The sequence below is a fragment of the Pleurodeles waltl genome, chromosome 10, assembly GCF_031143425.1.
Source record: "Pleurodeles waltl isolate 20211129_DDA chromosome 10, aPleWal1.hap1.20221129, whole genome shotgun sequence".
NCBI lineage: Eukaryota > Metazoa > Chordata > Amphibia > Caudata > Salamandridae > Pleurodeles > Pleurodeles waltl.
In genome coordinates this window covers 99,197,747-99,218,315 of record NC_090449.1, presented here as the reverse complement: position 1 = coordinate 99,218,315, position 20,569 = coordinate 99,197,747, and the positions used below count along the sequence as shown (strand labels likewise).

At 40.6% G+C, this 20,569-nt stretch overlaps 1 protein-coding gene across 3 annotated transcripts in view; it reads left to right on the top strand.

Annotated features, from left to right (window-relative positions):
- Positions 1-20,569, top strand: part of PDGFA (platelet derived growth factor subunit A) — a 70,969-nt gene that overhangs the window by 18,572 nt on the left and 31,828 nt on the right. For all 3 annotated transcript variants that reach the window (XM_069209837.1, XM_069209836.1, XM_069209838.1), the window contains exon 3: positions 10,236-10,340. In XM_069209837.1, coding sequence (XP_069065938.1) covers positions 10,236-10,340 — 105 coding nt within the window. The remainder of the gene's footprint in view (positions 1-10,235; positions 10,341-20,569) is intronic.

Below are 20,569 nucleotides of genomic sequence, written 5' to 3'. Positions count from 1 at the left end.
TGAAAACGAATCTATGGTATGTGACTTATCTGGCCACCTTCATAGTATGTTCTTCAGTATATTTTATTAAACAAGATTTGGCCAGGTCAATCAGTCTTTCTATATAAGTGATGAGCGAGCCAATACCTGGCCAGCCATGTTAAGAGTATAGAAAGTAATGAAAATATTGCTTTTTATACTGTCAAGATGGCTGCCGCACTGTGTGACGCAATTTGCTTTGTGTTGTCCCGACTGGACCTGATGACACAGAACACATTGCCAATGCTGGTAGAGTTGAAGGCCTCCAGCATTAGCAAACCAATAGCAAACTACCACCGTGGAAAGGGAAGTGCTGATTAGTGCAGTGGGGCAACATCTAGGTCCTCACCTAGCCATCGTCGAATAGCATCAGGAGGAAAGATGTAAGGGAAGAGACATAGTAAGGCGATCACCAAAGTCATCACCAAGTCATCTGGTGCTATGCTAAAGAGCATCGGATGGGAGTGATGGGGTTGATTTCTGTTCAGGGGAGGGTCACAGTAAAGAACTCAAGCATTCTGGGAAGATCTAGCTATGTACTAGCACATGGAGTTCTAAAAAAGTAATGATATTTGAAAAATTAGTTCTATGATGTCAGCTGTAGAAGGTAACTCTCTAGCTGATCAAAAGCAACCGTCAGTAAAAAGCAAGAAGCTGAGACGGACAAGAAAAAGCAAATGCTGACTGTAGTAGTTTATTCAATGCTGGCTGCGGCAGACTGCTGAAGTGATCTGTAGCAAGACTGCAAAAAAAAAAGCTCAGACTTGGAGAAGGTTCAAACACTGTTTCTTAATTAAATTACAGCGGTAGGCAATGTGTGTTATAAGGAGAATATAGAATGTAATATAATAAGTTTTATTTTGATACGCAAACAAATACTTCTAGAAGCAGTTACATCTGCAATTAGTGCTGGAAGAACAATAAAGAGAAAGCGGGACGCCAATTTAAAGCTAGAAGAATGAAAGTTTGATAGTCATTTTCGAAGTGGCAACATTTACGCTTCTGAAAAGGACACTGACAATTGCATCACTTTCATCAGCAGGCAGTAAATAAAGCGAGGTTGGATGTGGTTTTTGTTAAGCGTTATGAATAGACTTTTTTTCATTCAAAGAATGAAGTGTTTAAGGGAGTCTTCCTATAAGATCTCGACCAAAAACTGTGGAGAAAAACTGTTAAATAAGTGCATTTTTTTGTTTTGATCTTGCGAACCTCTCAATCTCTGCTAAGTAATTGGACAGAGTATGACATTTAAATTAATGTTGATGTGCGTCGACGCTTACTACATAAGGTTACTTATTTGATATAAAACTCAAATCCTGCGTGTGGAAAGGTTCTGATAAATGTAACTATTGACTTTTATGTATGTAAATATGTAGTTCTAGAAATGTATGTAGAGCACATCTGACTTGGAAGCTATGAAGCCTACACCACGTTAAGCAACGTCTATAACTAAAAACCATGTTCGAAACAGCTATGCTGTGTCATCTTAAGGATTTGTAGCCAGACATATTTTGAGGCCCTCTGTTAGGAAGAACTTTGAATTGTATTACCTATTATCTGCTAATTCCTGCTGATGCCACTAAACCTTTTGACATGAGCTCACATAAAAATAGCTGAATATGATTTGCTGGGGCCCCAGACATTCTTATCTTGACACTGCTAGAGAGAGAAACCTAGTTAGAAGAAGTGGTAGGCAAAGAAAGGGAGAGAGGTTGAGCTAAAGAAATAGACAGTAGTGACATAGACAGACAGAAAGACCCCTTCCTAAGGGCTCCATGAAGAAGTGGCGATTGCCCGCTTTGCCCATGCCTTTTAACGTCTCTGTTTCTATGTTATCATTCAAAATGCTAAAGTACTTGAAGGTAAGAGCTATCACAAATGTTTATTTTACTGAAACACGTTCAGCCATCATTCACTTGTTCCCTGCTTGAAACTTAGCTCGTTTTAACCTGCATATGCTCATGAACTAGTTTTACTCGGCCACTAAACAAACCAACAGAATGAGTGGCTGGGTATTACTCGGAATAGGATCTTCTACAGAACCTTGAGTGAAAAGCACAGCTATCCAGCAAAATTGTAGAAAATAAGATATGAAGACTCTTGGATAAATTAAACCCTGATGTAGTGTTGCCATCAGCAATGAGTACCAAGTGGACTCTGGCCATGAATCTTTCCAACACCCACAGAGGGAGGACATGGTGTCCTTAGTAAGACACTCCAAAGTCAGTTGCCATGAATCTTTTTCTGTCTCAGTCACTCTCTGCATTGATCAGGAAGTGCCGTTATCTCCGTCTCTGTCAGTTGTTTAGCACCAAATGCAAACTGCTTGCTTCAATATGTTTGTTTGACCTCAGTCATAGATTTCATAGTACCATTTGTGCACTCTCAGTAATGTTGATGAAGATGGAGGTAACTGGTCGATTCAAGATGGTAATCAAATGCAGATAAGTAGGCGTTGTGGAGAGCTTAGGGAACATCTCTCCTGAAACTTGTATTCCAACATAAAGGGCACATACTGGTCAATAGTAAGATTCAGGTGGACGGGAAAATAAAACAGGCTGCTTTTGACTCTCTGCGTCAGTTTTTTTACAAAGTGATTGAGAACCATTAAGTTGAATGACAGCCTTAAGGTCAAGCACCTTAAAACAATTTAGGTTGTAGTGAGTGCTATGTAGTAATTATTCTTATTATCAGTCAACCTCTCAATTTCTGCACAGGTATGATGCCCCAAATCTTATTCAAAGCTCTATGGTCTTTGATTAATTTGTTAAAGTTTCTTGATTGGTCATTTTGCGAAGAAGGAATTCTAAAGCTGTTCGCACGTTCACTTAGGATAGGTCACCTTTTCTTTATTGAAGCTAAAAAGGTGATTTATCCCACCTCTCCTTTAGCCACACGGAAATAAATTCAGACGGGGCAATCTCCAAAATTAGCCAGTGTTTTAAACGTGACAACCAAGGAATGATATTTTTTTCTGCTAAAATACTTTTGCTTTTGATTGCGTTTTTCAAAGAAAATTATAAAAATATCAAACGTTAGGGAAGTTTTATTGGAGGGTGCATGCAGGTTTTTGAAGCACTGGCGAGCAGTCTAGCATTTCTATAACTGCCTTTAATTTCAAGCTGACATGTAAATAAGATAATGCAAATAGGATCATCCAGAAATCAATTACTGGTTAGTCATTGTATTATTTGGGTGTTCTACTCAAAGGCATTTTTAGCTTCATGTATAATGTTATATTTCATTAAATAGGGAGTTGGCTCTTTAAAAGTCAGTATCGTACATGTCAACGCAATGTTTTCCTCATCATGGGCCTGGTTCATCTACGTTCCTGTGCTGTAATTATAACGTATCTGCACAAAAACAGTGGGTGTAAGCTCCTTCATTGCAGTTCACCCAGTCATGACCGGTAGATATGTCATGATCCAGTTTATGGCAGTGGGCATCTGCTACAATGGCAGACTGCTGGCTGTTTCAAATTGGGAACTTAGGGAGGGTGGGGTTCTTTTTTGGAAGGGTAAGGACTGCGTGAAGGCAGTAGCAGTGCAAAAATTGGTGATCAGCCATAAATAGATAGGTTAGCTAGTATTCATAAACTTGTTGCAGGCCGTATAACTCCCTGGAAAGTTACTTCCGCAAAAAGCAGGAGTAAATGTTTTTTCCAGGACCAGCTATAAGCTATAGTCTATGATGTTGTGAGGGTAGGAAGGGGCTCCTGTGGGAAAAAATGGCCTTTGGCCTATTTATGCCAAGTGTTATGAATCCCTAACGTGTGTATCTTTACACAAATCATAATCATAAATTTGCAATGCATGGATTCATGGCTTTTGGTGAATTTAACTTGTGATATTGATCACAATTTTGAAATCTGTTGGGTTTTCGTGTAATAAAGGATTTTGAGCTTTGTGGTCAATACCGTGCTTACAGTTTTTATAAGAGGGCACGTTTAAGAGTCACCACTGACACATACTATTAAAACAATGTTTGAAATATGATAGTAAACTAGGGTTAGCAGCGTTTAGGGCTAAGCTAAACATGCGGTTGTATTCACTGCTTCAATTAGAAATGGGTTTTTTTTTAGCATGTGAATTAATAAGCACTATGCCTATTACAAGAACACTTGTGGTTGGTGCTGTGCCTGCCACATTTTACTAACATTGCAGACTTGCTTCACTACTCTGTTATCCTCAATCTAAAGCAAATTCATTGAGGTTGCGGTCTGTCAGTGACTGTGCACTTGTTGACCATGACCCATCCCTGAAGAGAAACTTAAGCTGTCACCCTGCGGTGATACTTAAGCTGTCACCTGCTTTTCCAAGCACAGTGTGTGATGCATGAAGGCTAATAAAGAACTCATAAACGGTCATTGAGGGCTTAGTTCTGGCAAACTTGCATAAACTCCATTGGTACTAGAGGCATTGATCCATTGTGGGGTTCATTTATTTAATTGGTAATGGGTTCCTACTGTCTAAATAAAGAAAACGTGCCTTCTGATGAGGCCACGATGGAAACACTGTAAGCATTGAGTCATGTCGCATTCATTTATTGGCTGCCTCTTCAGTGAGGACATGAATAATGATATTGAAAACAGTTCACAAACCACCTTAGGTCCCTGGACATGAAGAATGTGCAGGCACTGTTTAGTGGAAGGGCTTTACTTGCCAAGTGACATAGTCCATTTAATGCGTCTTTGATAAAATATGGTTTATAATATGTGTAGTCCCGATAAGTGATAAAGTGTTATGTTGCATATAAACAGAAGTGCACTAAATGTGCCTACTTTTGTTGCATCACATTAATGATTTTAATGAGAATAGAGCTTCAATTGTGAAGATCAACGCAAACCAAAATCACTAAAGTTATGTGCTTTACAATTGTCTATAACCGTTATTATTATTATTATTATTATAATTCTCTTTCTCCATGTGTTGCAGTGTGAGATTAGTAGAGAATATGTGCACTGTTTAGTTGAGTAGGTTAGGGTAAAGGTGAAATTATTTTATCTTGAATAGGCTTTGTTGCAACGGATGAGTACTAATGCCAAAGGACTTTTCGGTTTTATTTTTTAATTGAATAATCACTGGTCCATCGCTTGCGACCCTCTTTGAGAGGAAAAGCAATTTGTACTATATAACTCCACAAAAAGGTATGTTTTTTTAGAATTTTTGTTTGTTTCTGTTGATGGTTTAATATAAATCTTTATTTAAACTTAACTTCTTTCCTGAACGTAGTTCACTAGCTCAATGTTGAAGCAAAGGCTGAGTATCAAATTGTTATGCTGTATGAGCATATTCTTCTTTTGACTCTCAACATAATAAAATGGGCTAGTTTCTAGTATCTCAACTTCACCAGCTCCATAGTTGGAAATCCATCAACCTGAAAGTGAGAGACTAGCCCTCAAACCTCCTCGGATAGCAGCTAAAGAATGGGATATATTCACTGTAAGCATTTTAAATACTGCAGACCAGTCGACCTTCCAAAAGAATTGTTGATACTTTCCCCTTTCTTATCTTTCTGTATCCCAGATACAGACTCCTCTTCTTCTCTGTAACAATCATATGTTTCTACAACGCATAGACTTCTGTTCACCCAGGCAACACTTCGGCTGCTGGTCTTCCCAATAACAGGCACATGTACCTGTGGCATGCAGGTAGTTCTAGAACCCAGAAAACTCCCTCACTCCTCTTTCGTCCTGTAGCTCCTATAACATCTCAGGTAGATTCCAGGCTTCAGCTTCCCTCCAGCAGCACACAGTCACCCTTGCTGCTGAACTAGCTTTCACATATTCTGTTTCACCCCTTACATGACTCAGCCACCAACCCAGCCCCACTCGGTACCTCCGTCAGGCCCTTTATCCAGAATCTCTTTGTACCCTGATGTCTTTTAAACCCCTAAAAGACATCAGAAAACTTGTCTTAGTCACTCACATACAAGCCAGCTCCTACTGCTACAAAGAACTCTTTAACATCATCAAAAGTTCTCCAACCCTTCAGCAATGGACTCCCGGGACCTATGCGACTCCCTCCCCGACTACTTCCATGACAAGATATCAACTATGTACAGAAAGTTCATGCCCCTACCTACCACAGCGGAGACACCATCAGCATTCTTAACCTCTCAGACTCGACCACTAACCACAGAATCACCAAATGGAACCAGCTCAGCACTGAAAATATCACCAACACCATGAACTCATCCATTCGGGATCCCCCACAGACCCTTGGCCAGCATTGTTAGAAACCACGGACTAAACATCATCTCCTAAATACACGATTCACAGCTCATCCTCTTGCTATCCAAAGACCACTCCAAGGTAAAGACCAACTTTCACCTCAGCATGAACAGCATCGCCGACTTGATGAAGAACAACTGCCTCAAAGTCAACACCCACAAAACATAAGTCATGGTATTCTGGAACTCCCTCTCACTGTGGGACAACTCCTTTTGGCCTCTGGGCATAGGTCTACCCCAAACCCACCCCCATGTCTGAAACCTAGGAGTCATCATTGACAACACAGTAAGCATGAGGAACCAGATTAATGCAGTATCATCTGCCTGCTTCCCCCTCCTCCGCATACCGCATCTGTAAGATCCTGAACTGCCTCACAATCGACACCAGACATACTGTCACACAGGCCCTACTCAGCCGGCCGTCTGGACTATGGGAACGCATTTCTACGCCGGCAGAAAAATCCTGGAGTAGCCTCCCTATCCACCTAAGGATTTCTCCCTCAGTCAAGGATTTCAGAAAGAGGCTCAAGACCTGGCTGATCGACTAAGATCCGCGCAGTAGAATCCAGCATCTGAGTACCCTCACAGGTGATAAGTGCACTCTACAAATCCTATTGATAGATTGATTGCTGGGGATTATGTATGCATCATCTGAGGTTTATCGGGCACAGATTCAAAAGAGTGTGTCAGTCGCCACCATAAAAATGTGATTTACCAAACTGCTGGCCCTTTATCACAAATTACAAAATCATGTATCAGCAGAGAAGAGATGCTATGAAAAGGCAAGCGATGTGTCATTAAAAGACTGTTGTAAACAGGTAGGTTTCCCCTCATTTCTAGTGCCATTTTGGTGTAGCAAAGCATTTCAGATTACTTGTATTCCACACGTGTCTAGTGCACAGCTGCCAGGCTCTTTGATTTGTTCCCCCCCCCCCCCCCAACTCAAATTAGGCTTTCCTTTTTATACATTAGGTGATTTAAATTTTACACCGAACATGCACAGTATACCTACTAACCACGCCAAAGAATACCTAATCAGTCAAGCTTAACATATATTTCATCTGGCTCCCTTCCAAAGAGTTCCAGCGCTATAAAGTATACATTAATTTTTAAAGCTGAGATAGCCGTAATAACATTATGTACTGTTCTTCTGTGGAAATTATCTACTTTGTTCTCTTGCGCGTACAATATTTATACATATATCTTCCCCATGGGACCCTGTGAAGATATAAAACTTTCCACCATGTCACTTGAGGCATTCTTATCTGCAAACAGTATGCACGGAGGCTTAAATATAGAAATCTGGATACAATTGTTGTATGGTTGTCCTCTCCTTTATGTGACCTAAGCTGTCAACCTCCTTAATGCAGCACTGTTACTGGGCTTTCAGAGCACAGCAGCGCCTCACTTGTTGTTTTTCACTTAAAATGAAATGTGGAATTTTCCGTTTTGCCTTTTCTCATGGCCTTTTAACCCATGTTGTCGGCTTATTTAGGGGGCGAGGCGGGCCTGTGTGCACTCCCAGAGTCTGCAGCGTAACAGCAGCATCCTTAGCCTCTTGAAAGGTTAGGGTGGTTCTAGCGGATTTAATCTGTAGCAGACACTCAGCGAATTCGGACTAGTTGCTACCTGTTCTTGAATTAGTGCTTGTACTTTACAGAACAAACGAAACGAGACATACCTGTTGCTGTCGCACTATATTCTGAGTTGGTCACCACCTTGATACCGCTGGAGTCCAGCAGATTTGCTTTTGACGCTATGAGAGGAAGTTTAATTTGTGTGCATTCTGAACTGGTCTAGAAACGTACTGCTCTTAACATGAGAATTAGCTGACATTGTTTCGTGACATCTAGACATTTAGAGATGCGTGTTTATCATTTTTTTTCTGTTGTTTAAGGCGTGTGCCAACCACAAACCTAACTTTGAGAAGCAGAGCTGTGTATGGTTGTGGATGTGCGAATAAACAGGGGATAGGTAGGCATCAGGTGAGGGATAACGGAAGAGTGCAAATTGCTCACGCTTTCTTGTGAAAGGTTCAGATTGAAAGGTTGTGTTATGTAAAAATGTTTGACCTCGTTACAAAAAAGTGAAAACTTACTAGCAGAAAATGTGATGTTTTCACTGGTGGAAACTGCTGGCATTGAGTATTAGTGTTGTACCTGGTTTACATGGGTAGGATGAATGCAGCACAAGTGGTGCAAATAGCCTCATGATTACAGTCGTTTTGGACAAAGGTTGTTAAAAGGTCTTTCTTAAAACAGATATGCAGATTATGTCGAGGAAGTCAGTTCCTCTACAGGTGCTGCTTGAAGATCAGAATTTGGATGGTCAGGCTCTTGATGTTACAATGATTATTTTTAAGTTCGTTCAGATTGCAAAACATTTTTGGAATTCTTTAAAAAAAATCACTAAACAAGTGTTCTGTCTATGTTGGAGCTGCAAGGTGACATTGAACCACCATAACAAGTTAGAAGGTTTCTTTATCTACTTAATTCTTCTGTTGTTTTAAAACATCCCAACCTCCTTGATGTGTGGGACCGTGCACAGTAGGAATCATAGATAGTGCGAACTTGCAATCCCTGCACAACATTAGACATGTGTAATGGACTATTAGGGTGGATATGTTTCAGTTTCAAGATTGAAAATACATGTTGGAGTGAATTCTAGATGTGTTCAGGTGATCATTCTGCTTTATTTACAATTTGTGGTTATATATCTGAAGACATACGAGTCGTTTGAACTTGCATTCTGTCAGTCAATAACTCTGCTTTTCACACTGGCTAAAGGTGCAGGTTATCTTGTAGTGTTTTTGTTTCAATGTGTTAAGCATTTCTGATTTGCGCATAGCCTGTTTATCATTTTTCAAATATAAGGCTAACATGCTTTAGTCCGTTAGAAATTAACCAGAGCGGGAACTATGATGTTCTTCTCACACACACTCCAGCAGGTGAGAGTGGTTACTCCTGTCCTTCCCTCTCTATGGCAACTGGGAAATGATTAATTGGGCAAAGATCAAACATGCAGAGCCACCGACACCTGTAAGAGGCATAGAACTAAATTACCGCATCAGAGAATCAGATCTGAACCCACTCTTGGGTGTAAATATATGATTGCACACTGCACATTGGTATTTGGAGTACTGTTTTTCTCATTAACATCTATGCTTACAGATTCTAGCTTGTGTTCTGGAAACATCTTTGAAAACGGACACTTGGATATCAGCTTCAAATTTAGGACCGAGGGCTTTGGCAGCTTTGCCCGGGAAGCACCTGTTTCATGATCTGACAAATCCGTGCTTCCTGTCTCAGATTGCTTCCGGACCGGGCTGTGCAGATAGTATATGTTAGTACGGCATGCTTTGAAAGGCACCAACATGCTGAGGAAGGCGACCTCCTCACAGCCACATGACTTGGTTGGAGAGAGATGCAGACGAATGAACCTGTCAAGGCAAACCAGCAGTTTGCTCATATACGGGGAGAGCGTATGTAGCTGTCCCCCTGAGTGATGCTCTTGTCCTTTTCGGTCATTGGATTCCTGTTGCCATGGCGCTGTTGAGGATCGCTTCTCTTCAGTTTCTGAGAAGCATTGTCCATACAAACAGAACTCGAAATGCAAGCTTCTCTTTTACAACGTAAAAAAACGAATGACAGTGTGCCGTTCCTTCCACTGATAAATGTCCAGAGGGGGCCGCTCCTCACCCAGCCTATACCCTGATTGTGAAAAAATAATGGAGAATCAAAGTGATTTTTTAAATATTTATTTTCTGCTTCCTTAAGGAATGTATCTCAGACATAATGTTATGTTATATTATATTATGTGTATTTATATGCGCACACATAGAGTTGAGAATATCCTGGCACTTTGGCTAGTGTGTGAGGCTAGTCTGTTGGAGACTTACTTGAAAAGCCAGGTCTTCAAAAGACAAAAGGTTTTTGCCCCATCGTAGTCTGACTTATGATTTTGTAAATGTAACTCTTTGGTTGCAGCCAATGAAGAAGCGTCCGGCGCAACCGTGAGATCGCACAGCTCCCACCCTGCCAGGCATGTGCATGAGAAGCATTCTGCACCTAGTCGCAGAAAACGGAGTGTTGGTAAGTAAAATGCAGTGTCAAGCTTTTGTCCTTAAAGTACTTCTCTTGAACAGGATCCCATCTAAAAACAGAAAAAAGCATGCTTTATGTATAGGATGTGAAGCGCTTGTCAGCTTGCCGGATTTTCATATGTAATCCGAGTGAAAGTGTGAACATTAGTAAATATTTGCCAGATTTTAACTGTAAGGGCTAACTTTAAATATGTACATCTATGCATAGACCAATCTTGACTCTGTCCACTGTGCCAACAATAAGGCTACATTTGTGTATGTATTTTTTAATGGAATGTAACAGTGTTGCAAGAAAATCCATTTCAGTGGCAAGAGTTTGTCAACTGCGACCAGTGGATAGTGTTTCCTTTTACATGGAGTTTAGCTTGGGAAATAGACGAACTGTGAACTAGGAATTACTCTTCTATTTTTAAGCTCCATCCGTGCAGCAAAATCTTTTCAGCGCCTCAGATTTCTGGGTTCACCTGAATCAAAAAAATTGAGGAGCAGAAAAGATTACTTGTTTATGAAGAAACATGTATTGATCTCACAGAACTGCACATCTTAGTGGCACAATCCTCTTTCATTATCATTAATTTGTAAGATCTTCGATGTGATTGCAATTAAATGGGGAGACAGATTCATTGATTTAATGTTGATGCTTTTCCACACGTCGCTATACACCCCCTCTTGTACAGTTGGATGCTGTTTATTGGTAGTTGTTATCTGAATGGGGAATAATGTGACGTGAAGTATTAGTAAGATAACATCAGCGATATCAGATACTGCCAGATCAGCTCCTGTTCTGGAGAAGATAATTTAAAACTGCTAAAAAAGTTGTTAGTAATAGGAGCGGTACTTGCCGATTACTTGTCGCGAGGTTCCCCACAATTAGTGTGTCCGTTAAGGCATTCATCTTTCACTGCATTTCTTGGTCACAATGGATATCACACAAAAATGGTGCTTAGCAGTTCGGTGTTAGCTGTGAACATTAATGTGTGCACACCTAAAATAAGCCAATGCATATTGCAATAAAACTACAAAAAAGTACACAGGAACCGTAAACCGACTATAGTAGTGTACCAGTTGCATTCTGTAGGAGGGCTTTGCTACCCACAAGCTCTCTTCAAGTATGGTGGGCAGGTTCCACAAATCCCTTGCTGTACTACACTAAAGACAACATGGGAAAGGAAATACGGGCATTGTGCCAGAAGAAGGCAATGTTAGCTCCATTAGAATGGAGTATTGGGATTCCAAGAAAGGTGGGTGCTTGGAAAGGAGTGTTACATGTTTCCTGTGAGGTATTTTAGGGATCTCTAGGATGCATGCATGATGCTATTATCTTGGGGCATATGGAGAGCAGGAATAGTATGCATTCAAAGTTCATATGAGCTAAGGAGTTCAGACCTTTAGAGGGCCAGAACAGCTTTCATGCTCTCAAACCCCTGCTTCCTCTCTGACTGCTGCCATGCATTTCTTTGTGCAGTAAGGTGATAAGGGTTCGTTGTCCGTGGATATAGAAGTGGGTACTTGACCATTTACATGCCTTTGGTGACCCTGGATAAATAAATATCCTTTGCTAAGCTGTCTACCGTAGAACATTTTTAAATAACAGTGCTTGCACTTGCACCCTTTAATAACTATCGACTGAAGCGCTTCCAGTTGCTCTTGAAAGATGTAATGTTATAATAAATACCATAATATGGGGTCACTCATAGTATGATGGAAAATATCCGAGTTATTTTCAGATGGTTGTGACCTTTTCAAGATTATATAATCACATCTGCAGTTACATTTAATTCACATTATACTTAATTTCCCAAGTTGTTTTATATTCATTTTTTTCTTTACATCCTGGCACTGCTTTGCTGCTACAGTTGGCAGGTGGTATGTTTGACTCGTTACAGTGCCTGAGGTAGGTCATCCCCCCGATATAACACTAGCATGAACAGGAAACATTAAGCAGAGCACCTAATCTTCCTTGCTCTTCATTGACTTGAAGTGTTTGGATAAAGGGAAATCGGCACCAACAAACGAGACACATTGGGTTGTATATTGCCAAGAAATGCCAACAGTAGCACAACATTGAGCTCAGTATGAGGATAGAGGATGGATTGTGTTTTAGCATTCTGTATAGATCTCAGAAAGCTGTGTAGGGCATCTGGTAGCTATACTTTTAGAATTAAGCACTTGAGAATTACTAACAATTGTGGCTAATGCAGAAATTAGGGCTAAGAGAAAATAGAAAGTGTCACAATGTCGATAATTTACTGCTGATGTAAATAGTTAAAATGGTAAATTATAGCTTGACGCTTTCTAGGCTTTCTTACAAGCAGACAAATTCCCTTTTCACTCAATTGATGCTCTGCCTCTTGAGAATTATAGCCAGCCCATCACGTGAGAATAAAAGCCGTTTCCCATGCACTGGCCAACCGATTAGTCATGGATTTGCAAGTGAATTTATGGATGTCATGCTTGAGGGTATGCAATTTATGTGATTCTCCTCGGTCACATTTTTTAGGATATTGTGTGCTATACATCTGTATCCACAAGGCATTCCCCTATGGTGTATGACACCAACTACAGTACCTATCGGTGACTACACCCTTCAACGCTTTGAAAAGGCCTTTTCAAGCAAACATTTATACCATACCTACTTAAGCTTATTAAGGCCTGAACTCCTTTGTCTTTGTGATGGGTGCTGCCATACTTGAAGTTTAATATTTTGTTTCAACAAAGATGATGTTGGCTCTTTGCTCAGCTGATAGTTTTGACTTCGGACTCCATTGTCTGGTTCAGTAACTGTGCACATATGTATGCCGACTGCATACATATGTGGACATTTAGAGGTTTTGGTGTCGTTTATTCACAATGGCACATCAAGTAATTTTTGTTTCCAAATGTTATTTGTGCCCCCACGTGAAGCGGTCACTGTGCTTCGGTTGCAGAAGTTATACTCTAACACCAAATAGGTTTTTGCAGCTTATACAAAACCGAAATGTATGAGTCTGAATTAGCCAGATGGTCAGTCTATCATATTTTCCCTTCCTTCTAAGGGTGGGTGTTTCAGAGGTACCTGAGGAAGATTTTAGATTCAAAACGTGGCTTGTTGGTACTTTCAAAATGCCTGGGGATCTGGAGTATGCATCAAGATGGTTCAGCAAGTGAAACACTAGCTGCTGCTATGTGCTGTGGCTCGCAGGCCAAAGTTTAGCCTTCTCCTGCAGGGCCCCAGTTGCATTCCCATTTACCTCTACCACTGGCACTGCCAAATGCCCTTCATCAAGCTGTCCAAAAAGCTCCCTTCCACCCCTTCCTCCTTCCTGGAGCTTCGATCTAGAACCTGACCAACATCTGCAGCAGCTCAGCCATGTGCAACCAGGTGCATGTTCAATAGTGAGAAGCAATGTTCACTCTGATTATTTTTCCCTCAGTGTGTCTATTAAATGTTTGTGCATTTTTCTTACCTATGTGCAGAATTAAGTATAGTGGCAAGTCACCGTGTGGATATTTGGTAATGAATTACTGCTTTGAACGGGGTGCGATGAGTGAGAGTGGTGATACCTCCATCAAGATTGTTTTTAGGAAATTACAGCAGTATGGAATTTAATGCGTCTAGCAGGTTGCCCAATTTGAAACTTAATTTGGGAACCGGTTATGTCATCAAAATGAGTTGCCAAAAGATTCTTACTCCCACTTAGCCGATGTCTGTGGGTATATGCTACAACATTTTGATACAAAAATGAGTTACTTTTACCACAGGCATGAATAATTGTGTATGCTGAAACACCGAGAACACAATTGAATAACAAATAAATGTGTAATCCTGAAAGAGTATTGTTTGGCTATGGTAAATAAAGGTTCTCACAGAAGAGGCTTCAGAAGTGTATGTATGTAGAACTAACATTTAAAATATCTTAAGCTTAAGAGCTAAGAAAGTCAGGTACATACGTTTTAACTATTTTAGAAGAAATACTGAACACTTTGGGCAGGCATGGCAGTACCATTGTGTTCCTGGAGTTCACATTCTATCATTAATAACAATTGTATTACTGGAGCACGGCCTAAAGTGGCCCAGGATTTTTCCTGTGCTGCTACTGAGTCCTATGGAGGGAAGGGACCGAGAAATGTGAAATAGCTAGAGGCCACATTTTCTCTTCAGAGCTGAAGAGGGTACAGCTAAATCGTACTCTATGTACCAGAACTGTGAAATAGACAGAGCGTTCCCATTCACTATATAAAAGTACATGGCGGAAGGGACCTCATCACCCCTTGCCTAAAATACAAGAAGACTATTTTGAGTTAAAGCAAAAATCCACTCAAACTATTGTTTCGGTGCTCTGGCACCAATCCAGGAAGACAAGTTACATTTACAAGCAGTACTTCCCCTGCCATCGTTTTATGCTCTGTTGAAAATAATGCTGAATTACAGTGTAAGAGGTATGGGATGTGAGCAGCAACGTAGACCTCTGAAAAGAGTGCAGTGAAAGCTGGTCTTAAACATGAGACTTGCACACCCACAACCCTTTATATAATCTTATTGTAGGATTTACAAAATAAGTCAGAAATTTGCTCCTGTGTGAATACATTTCCTGGAACACATGAAGACTCCTGTGAGTACACCTTGGACGGTGTAACTGCCGCAACCACACAGAGTACTCACATGTGTAAATATATATTCTAGAATTCACTGCTGCTAACATGTTTATAAAATCTTCAAACTGGCGAAATTTACACCTGCAGAGAATTCCGGTGCTTGTCACCGACACCAATGTTACCACTATAAAACGCAACTTACTCCACTCTTTCGGTACATTCTCTTACCGTTTGCAGGATAGCAGCTGCCTGTAGATGTTTTATGAATACCTGCAAACCTGCATTCTTGTGGGTGTACCCCAACATTTGCAGGTGTTCCCACCTGGAACACCCATAACACGCCTATCTACATGATTAATCATACGCAAAATTTCATCGTAAAGATGCCATCCTTCATGTGAAGAAGTCCATTTCTGAGTGCAAATTTATGTTTTGTGTATCACAGAGGTAAATTTCAACGTATTAATGTTGCTATTTCTGCATCTAAGTATTTTGACATTAGTATAGTAGTTTGATATCCGTCAGGAGGCCCTGGAGTCCTTTCTGCGAGGACGAAGAAATAGGCTACTCAGTTTGTTAATTGCTGTTGCTTTGTAATAGGCCTACGAGTAGTTTGTTTGGTGCTGTACGTTATGTTAGGAGTTGTGCTGCGACCATGTTGCCCAGGCTGCTCTTAAACATGGCATGAACCAGAGACATGTCGGACGGAAAGGGTCACTTCTCATATACTTAACTTGCCTCACTTGCAGAGAGTACGGCCCTTCATTAAGGATGGGTACCAGCAGAAAAACGTCTTTCAGATAAATTGAAATTGAAGCAGTGCGGCTACCGCAGATATCAAGGGAAGGGCCAGGGATGACAATGACTGGATTAAATTAAAATTTTTTTAAAAAAATTACCCTTCGACGCTGTCGCCTCGCTCTTCCTCCTTGCCTGTTCTGGTGTCCCAGCATTCTCGGAGACACCAGAAGGGTATCCCCAGCAATCCTGACACTGCTTACGTGCTAGATGTAGCATGTAAGCAGCGTCGGGATTGGTCTGAGTAGCAGGGACTGCCACTCAGACACAACCGTGGGGGCCTGTGCACTTTCTCCAGTCTAGCTGTGTACACAGCCTGGCTGGAGAAACATAAGTGCGTATGTGTGTTTGGATGGCCATCTTAGGCCGTCAAACACACATGCACACTTAGTGCACACAATTGCTCATCCCCACTCCTACTTCCCGAGGCCTAGCCCGCCCCTCCCTGCACCTGCTGGCTGAGCCAGCAGTAGAAAAATAAAACACTATTCAAATATCGTTTTTATTAAATATCATTTTATTTTTCTGCTCCTGGGTTTTAGCTAGTGGGGCGATGCTTATCCACCACTGCGTAGGACATGCTCCTGATCAGAAATATTAGTTCGGAAACAAATGTTCAGTTGAAAGATATTCTGTTAGTGTTTTGTCCATTCAAATTGTAACATGGTGGCATAACCGAATGGAAGGGAATGTAAAAAAATACATTGCCTTTCATTGCATTATTAGTATCTCTGAAGCGGCTGCTAAAAGCACAGAAAAATTAAATAAGGGGAGACTGCATAGTCAATAAAGAAACAGAATTGCTGATCCAAGATCAGCCCATGCTGGGAATGCAATCCCATATAGCTGACAGTATGGCTCAATGGGTCACTGGAAGCTGTTTACATCTGCAGTGGTTTGTTGATTGCTAGTCAAACCTACACTAAGGCAGAATGGAGTTTCCACTTTTGTCAGGACATTCCTTTGGGCAATAGTAACATTAAATTGGATAGCAGTATTACAGCACTTAGAAATGCCAGAATTGTGTTATAAAGTGCTATCTAACACTTCAGATGATTATGCAAAAAACTCCTCCTATCCCCCACTTATCCAAAGTATGCTGCACTTGGCATCTCATTATTCCCACTGGACACCTATTTTTTCTTTAGTAATGGTTGTAGCTGCTTAAAAAGAGACTGAAGTATAAAAATACGCTCTGTTGCAATGCCTATAGGTCTGGCCTATTGCTTTTAGTGTCATTGGTGGGATTAGACCCCCAATAAGTCATCATACATGCATTCTGTCACTCATTTGTGCATTAATTCTTTCATCCAGTGACTTGTTCTTGCAACTGCAGAAAATCAAACACAGAATCCACAATTAAAAGAAAACAAGCAGAAAACAATATAAGCTTGCAATATGAAACTAAATATAGCAACAAATGTCCTTCTTGCATAGGTATTGTAAACAGTCTGTCGTTGTTTTAAAGTTCCAGCATGACCATCACATTCAGAACTAATGTTTTGCCCATCCTGGAATGGTAAAACAATAATGCACTATGGACAACTGTGTCCTGTTATGGTCTCCTGTTATAAAAGAAGTGCCCACACTGGATGCAGTGAATTATAGATAGAAAGAGCAGCAATCAAGCAATCCATTAGCACTGCAAGGAGACATGTAGTATTCTCTTAAGAAACACTAACATAGAAGAGGGAAAGCAAAGATCATAACTTTTCATTAAGGCCTATATCATTGGCTTTACACCATAACCAACTCATACCTGCTACACTGGTCTTAATCCTTCCCACAGGGTATACTTTAGTACATTATAAATATGTTCCAAATACAGTGTCAAAGCAATATAAAATCGGTGCTAATATATCCTAATAAGGATTACTTTAGCTTAAATAGTCCAACCCCTTGGTTTGTTTAGTTAGGTCCCCAAGACCAACTCCTTCATTAAAACAATAATCTGCAAGATTTCATGCAGTATAATACCTGCTTACAGGCTTTACCACAGTTTAATAACAAACCACCCTTAAAACCTATTGCCTTTAACAAACACTTTTCACAGTAAGTAAGGTCTACCTGCTTTGTCATACCTTTTCTTTTCATTACAAACTGATCACACTCAAAGAATCTAGCTTAAATGTTCCCAGTAAACCAATATGGCCTCTGCCCTTTAACAATGGCATGGCACTGTATGCAACACAGACCTGCTAGTTTGTGCATAAGTTTGCAGCCACCAGGCATACATTTTTAAAATTAGAAATATGTGCAACATTACAGTTGACAAACTATGCCTAACAAAAATCATCACAATGAAATTCTACTCACAAAGAATTGTCGGAGTGGGTGACCAACAAGCATTCCCTTGCCTGCTATTGTAATCTGTAAAATTACATGTAACCACATACCCTTTCTACATCATGCTTTCCAAAATAAATAAGCCAGACTTACTCCCTTTGTAATAACTTTTCATAATAAATAGGCCACACCTAATGCATCTGGCATAACATTTCCTGCACACCAACCAAACCTTTTATAATTGACTTGCACCATAACCCGGCATACTGTCATAAAAGTACACATGTATACAAAATTACAGTTGACAAAGCAAAATAGTGCCTATCGTAAGAGAGCCTAACAAGGATTATTATGATGCATATCTTCTAACCTGACAGTTTGTTTAGGTGGCACACTGACACCAAAACCCAATTGGTGAAATTCCATGTAACTAAATACCTATCCGTAGGCTTTAATATAGTGTAATATGAATCCACACTCAAATGCCTGTTGGCGTTAACATATGCTGTTCCCAAAAATTATATCAGGCCTAGTTTCTTTATCAATACATTTCATAATAAACAGATCAGGCCTATAGCCATGAACATCAGCTTGCAACCATAGCCAACTCATTCCACCTGTTTCAAGGATGACTTTGCCATACATACAAACGTACAATACAAGTAGTCTTTTTAGTGAAAGCACCTGAATACCGCCCAATAAAATCATGTATTCGGGTGAACCAACATGTGGATGGAGCCTAAACCCCTTTCTTAGTAGTACTCTGATAGCTATCTTTTCTTAATCACCTAAAAATCCATGTAGATTATTGTAGCCGTCAGCATCCAATAGTTTTCTCAAACACAAACCAATACATTCCTCATGACTGGCTTCCCCCATCAGTGCTTCTGCCAGAGGAAAACAAGCACTGTAAATTGGTAATCTAAGACACTTTACAGCATTGTGATGTCATGTGTGGCCCTCAAAGTTCAGGCCATACTACTGCTGGCACTGGCAGCTAGATAAATAAAGAAACTAAACATAGCAGTGTGGAAGGAAAAGCCCTTTGTTCTGTGTCAGCACACAACCTCTGTCCAATCAAAGGTACTCATGGCTAGCAGCATGTGCGCAGAGCCATAATCTCTCTGCAGTACTCCTGTAAGTTTTTTAGGTTGATCACATTGGAGACAGCTGCTTTGTCGAGACAGCTTGAACAAGCATTTTCAATGCAACGGATCTCGCATTAGTTCTAGTTAGAGCTATTAGTGTTGTAAAGAAAAAAAAACGCAGCGTGATCGCTTTATGTAAAATGCCGAGCGATCGCACTGCGTGGAAAATAAACAAATAAAGTAGTCCAGACACCATGCTGAAAACATCGAGACTCGTATTTTTTTAGTAGTTTACCGGTGCTGTGTAGGTGGGCTACACCCCGGAAAAGGCATGGTGTATGCATGCCTTTCACAAATGAAAGCAAGTGGATTTTAAAAGGCAAGCCCACGAACCAATGTAAGTGACTGACGTGACATGGGCGTGGGTGGCAGCCCAAAGAGAGATTACAGAATGGGATGGAGCGCTTTTAGCTCATCCATAAAAATCAAACAGGGTTCTTTTTAAAGAGCGAATTGCATTGTACTAAACTCCGATACTCTTATGTTAAATTACAGGTTTCTTTGTGAAATTGATTTCATGACAAAAATTACCATTCTTAGTCAGTTTGGAAACACATTTTAAAATCACGAAAAACAAGTTATAGACCTGGTATCGTCCTGCACTGCTCTTGAAATAAAGCAGGCCTCCTTGGATTCACTCACACCTTACTTCACTGATTGAGTTAGAGTTTAGAAGTGGGAGGCTTGCTTTTAGGAGAGCGTTTACCGTCCACACGGACAGCAGGTTGACTGCAAAAGTGTAACCATTAATTAAATCTGAGACTGGTTATTGTGCACACCTCTAATGTCTGTGTGTGTGACATCAGGAAGGAAGCAGAGCAGGGGCATGGCTTAGAGGGAAAGACAGTCAGGACAGTATCTGAAGTCTGGGTGGCTGAGGAAGAGAAGCATACAAACTGATGTGTGTGTGTGTCCATGCGTTTCATTCGGTGCGTGTTTGTCACATGTATGAGTGTTTGGCTGTTGTGTTCACCGCCTAATGTAAAATACGGAATCTGGCACAATGGTGGTAATTCTTAGAAACTTTGGCTTCATGCTCGTCCCTCTGGTAAAATAATGGCTCACATATTGGTGGTGTTGCTTGGTGACTTGTGGGCATCCATAGCATAATATCCAACCCTGGAAAAATGCTGGCCTGGGCACGGTGATGGCAATTCTTAGCTAATTGTTGGAATCCATGGGATGACGCCTGCCCTTTGTTGAAAGCCGATCCTTGCATAATGGTGGTATTTGTTTGCAAAGTGTAGGATCCTTAGTCTGATGATTTCACCTAGGATATATTGCTTGAACCTGGCATAATAGTGATAATCCTGATGTACTATGGACATCCTTGGCATGAAGATGCTTTCCATTGCCAGAATGATGGTCTAAAAAGAAAGGTGATAATTCCTATTATATTGTAGATCTCCAT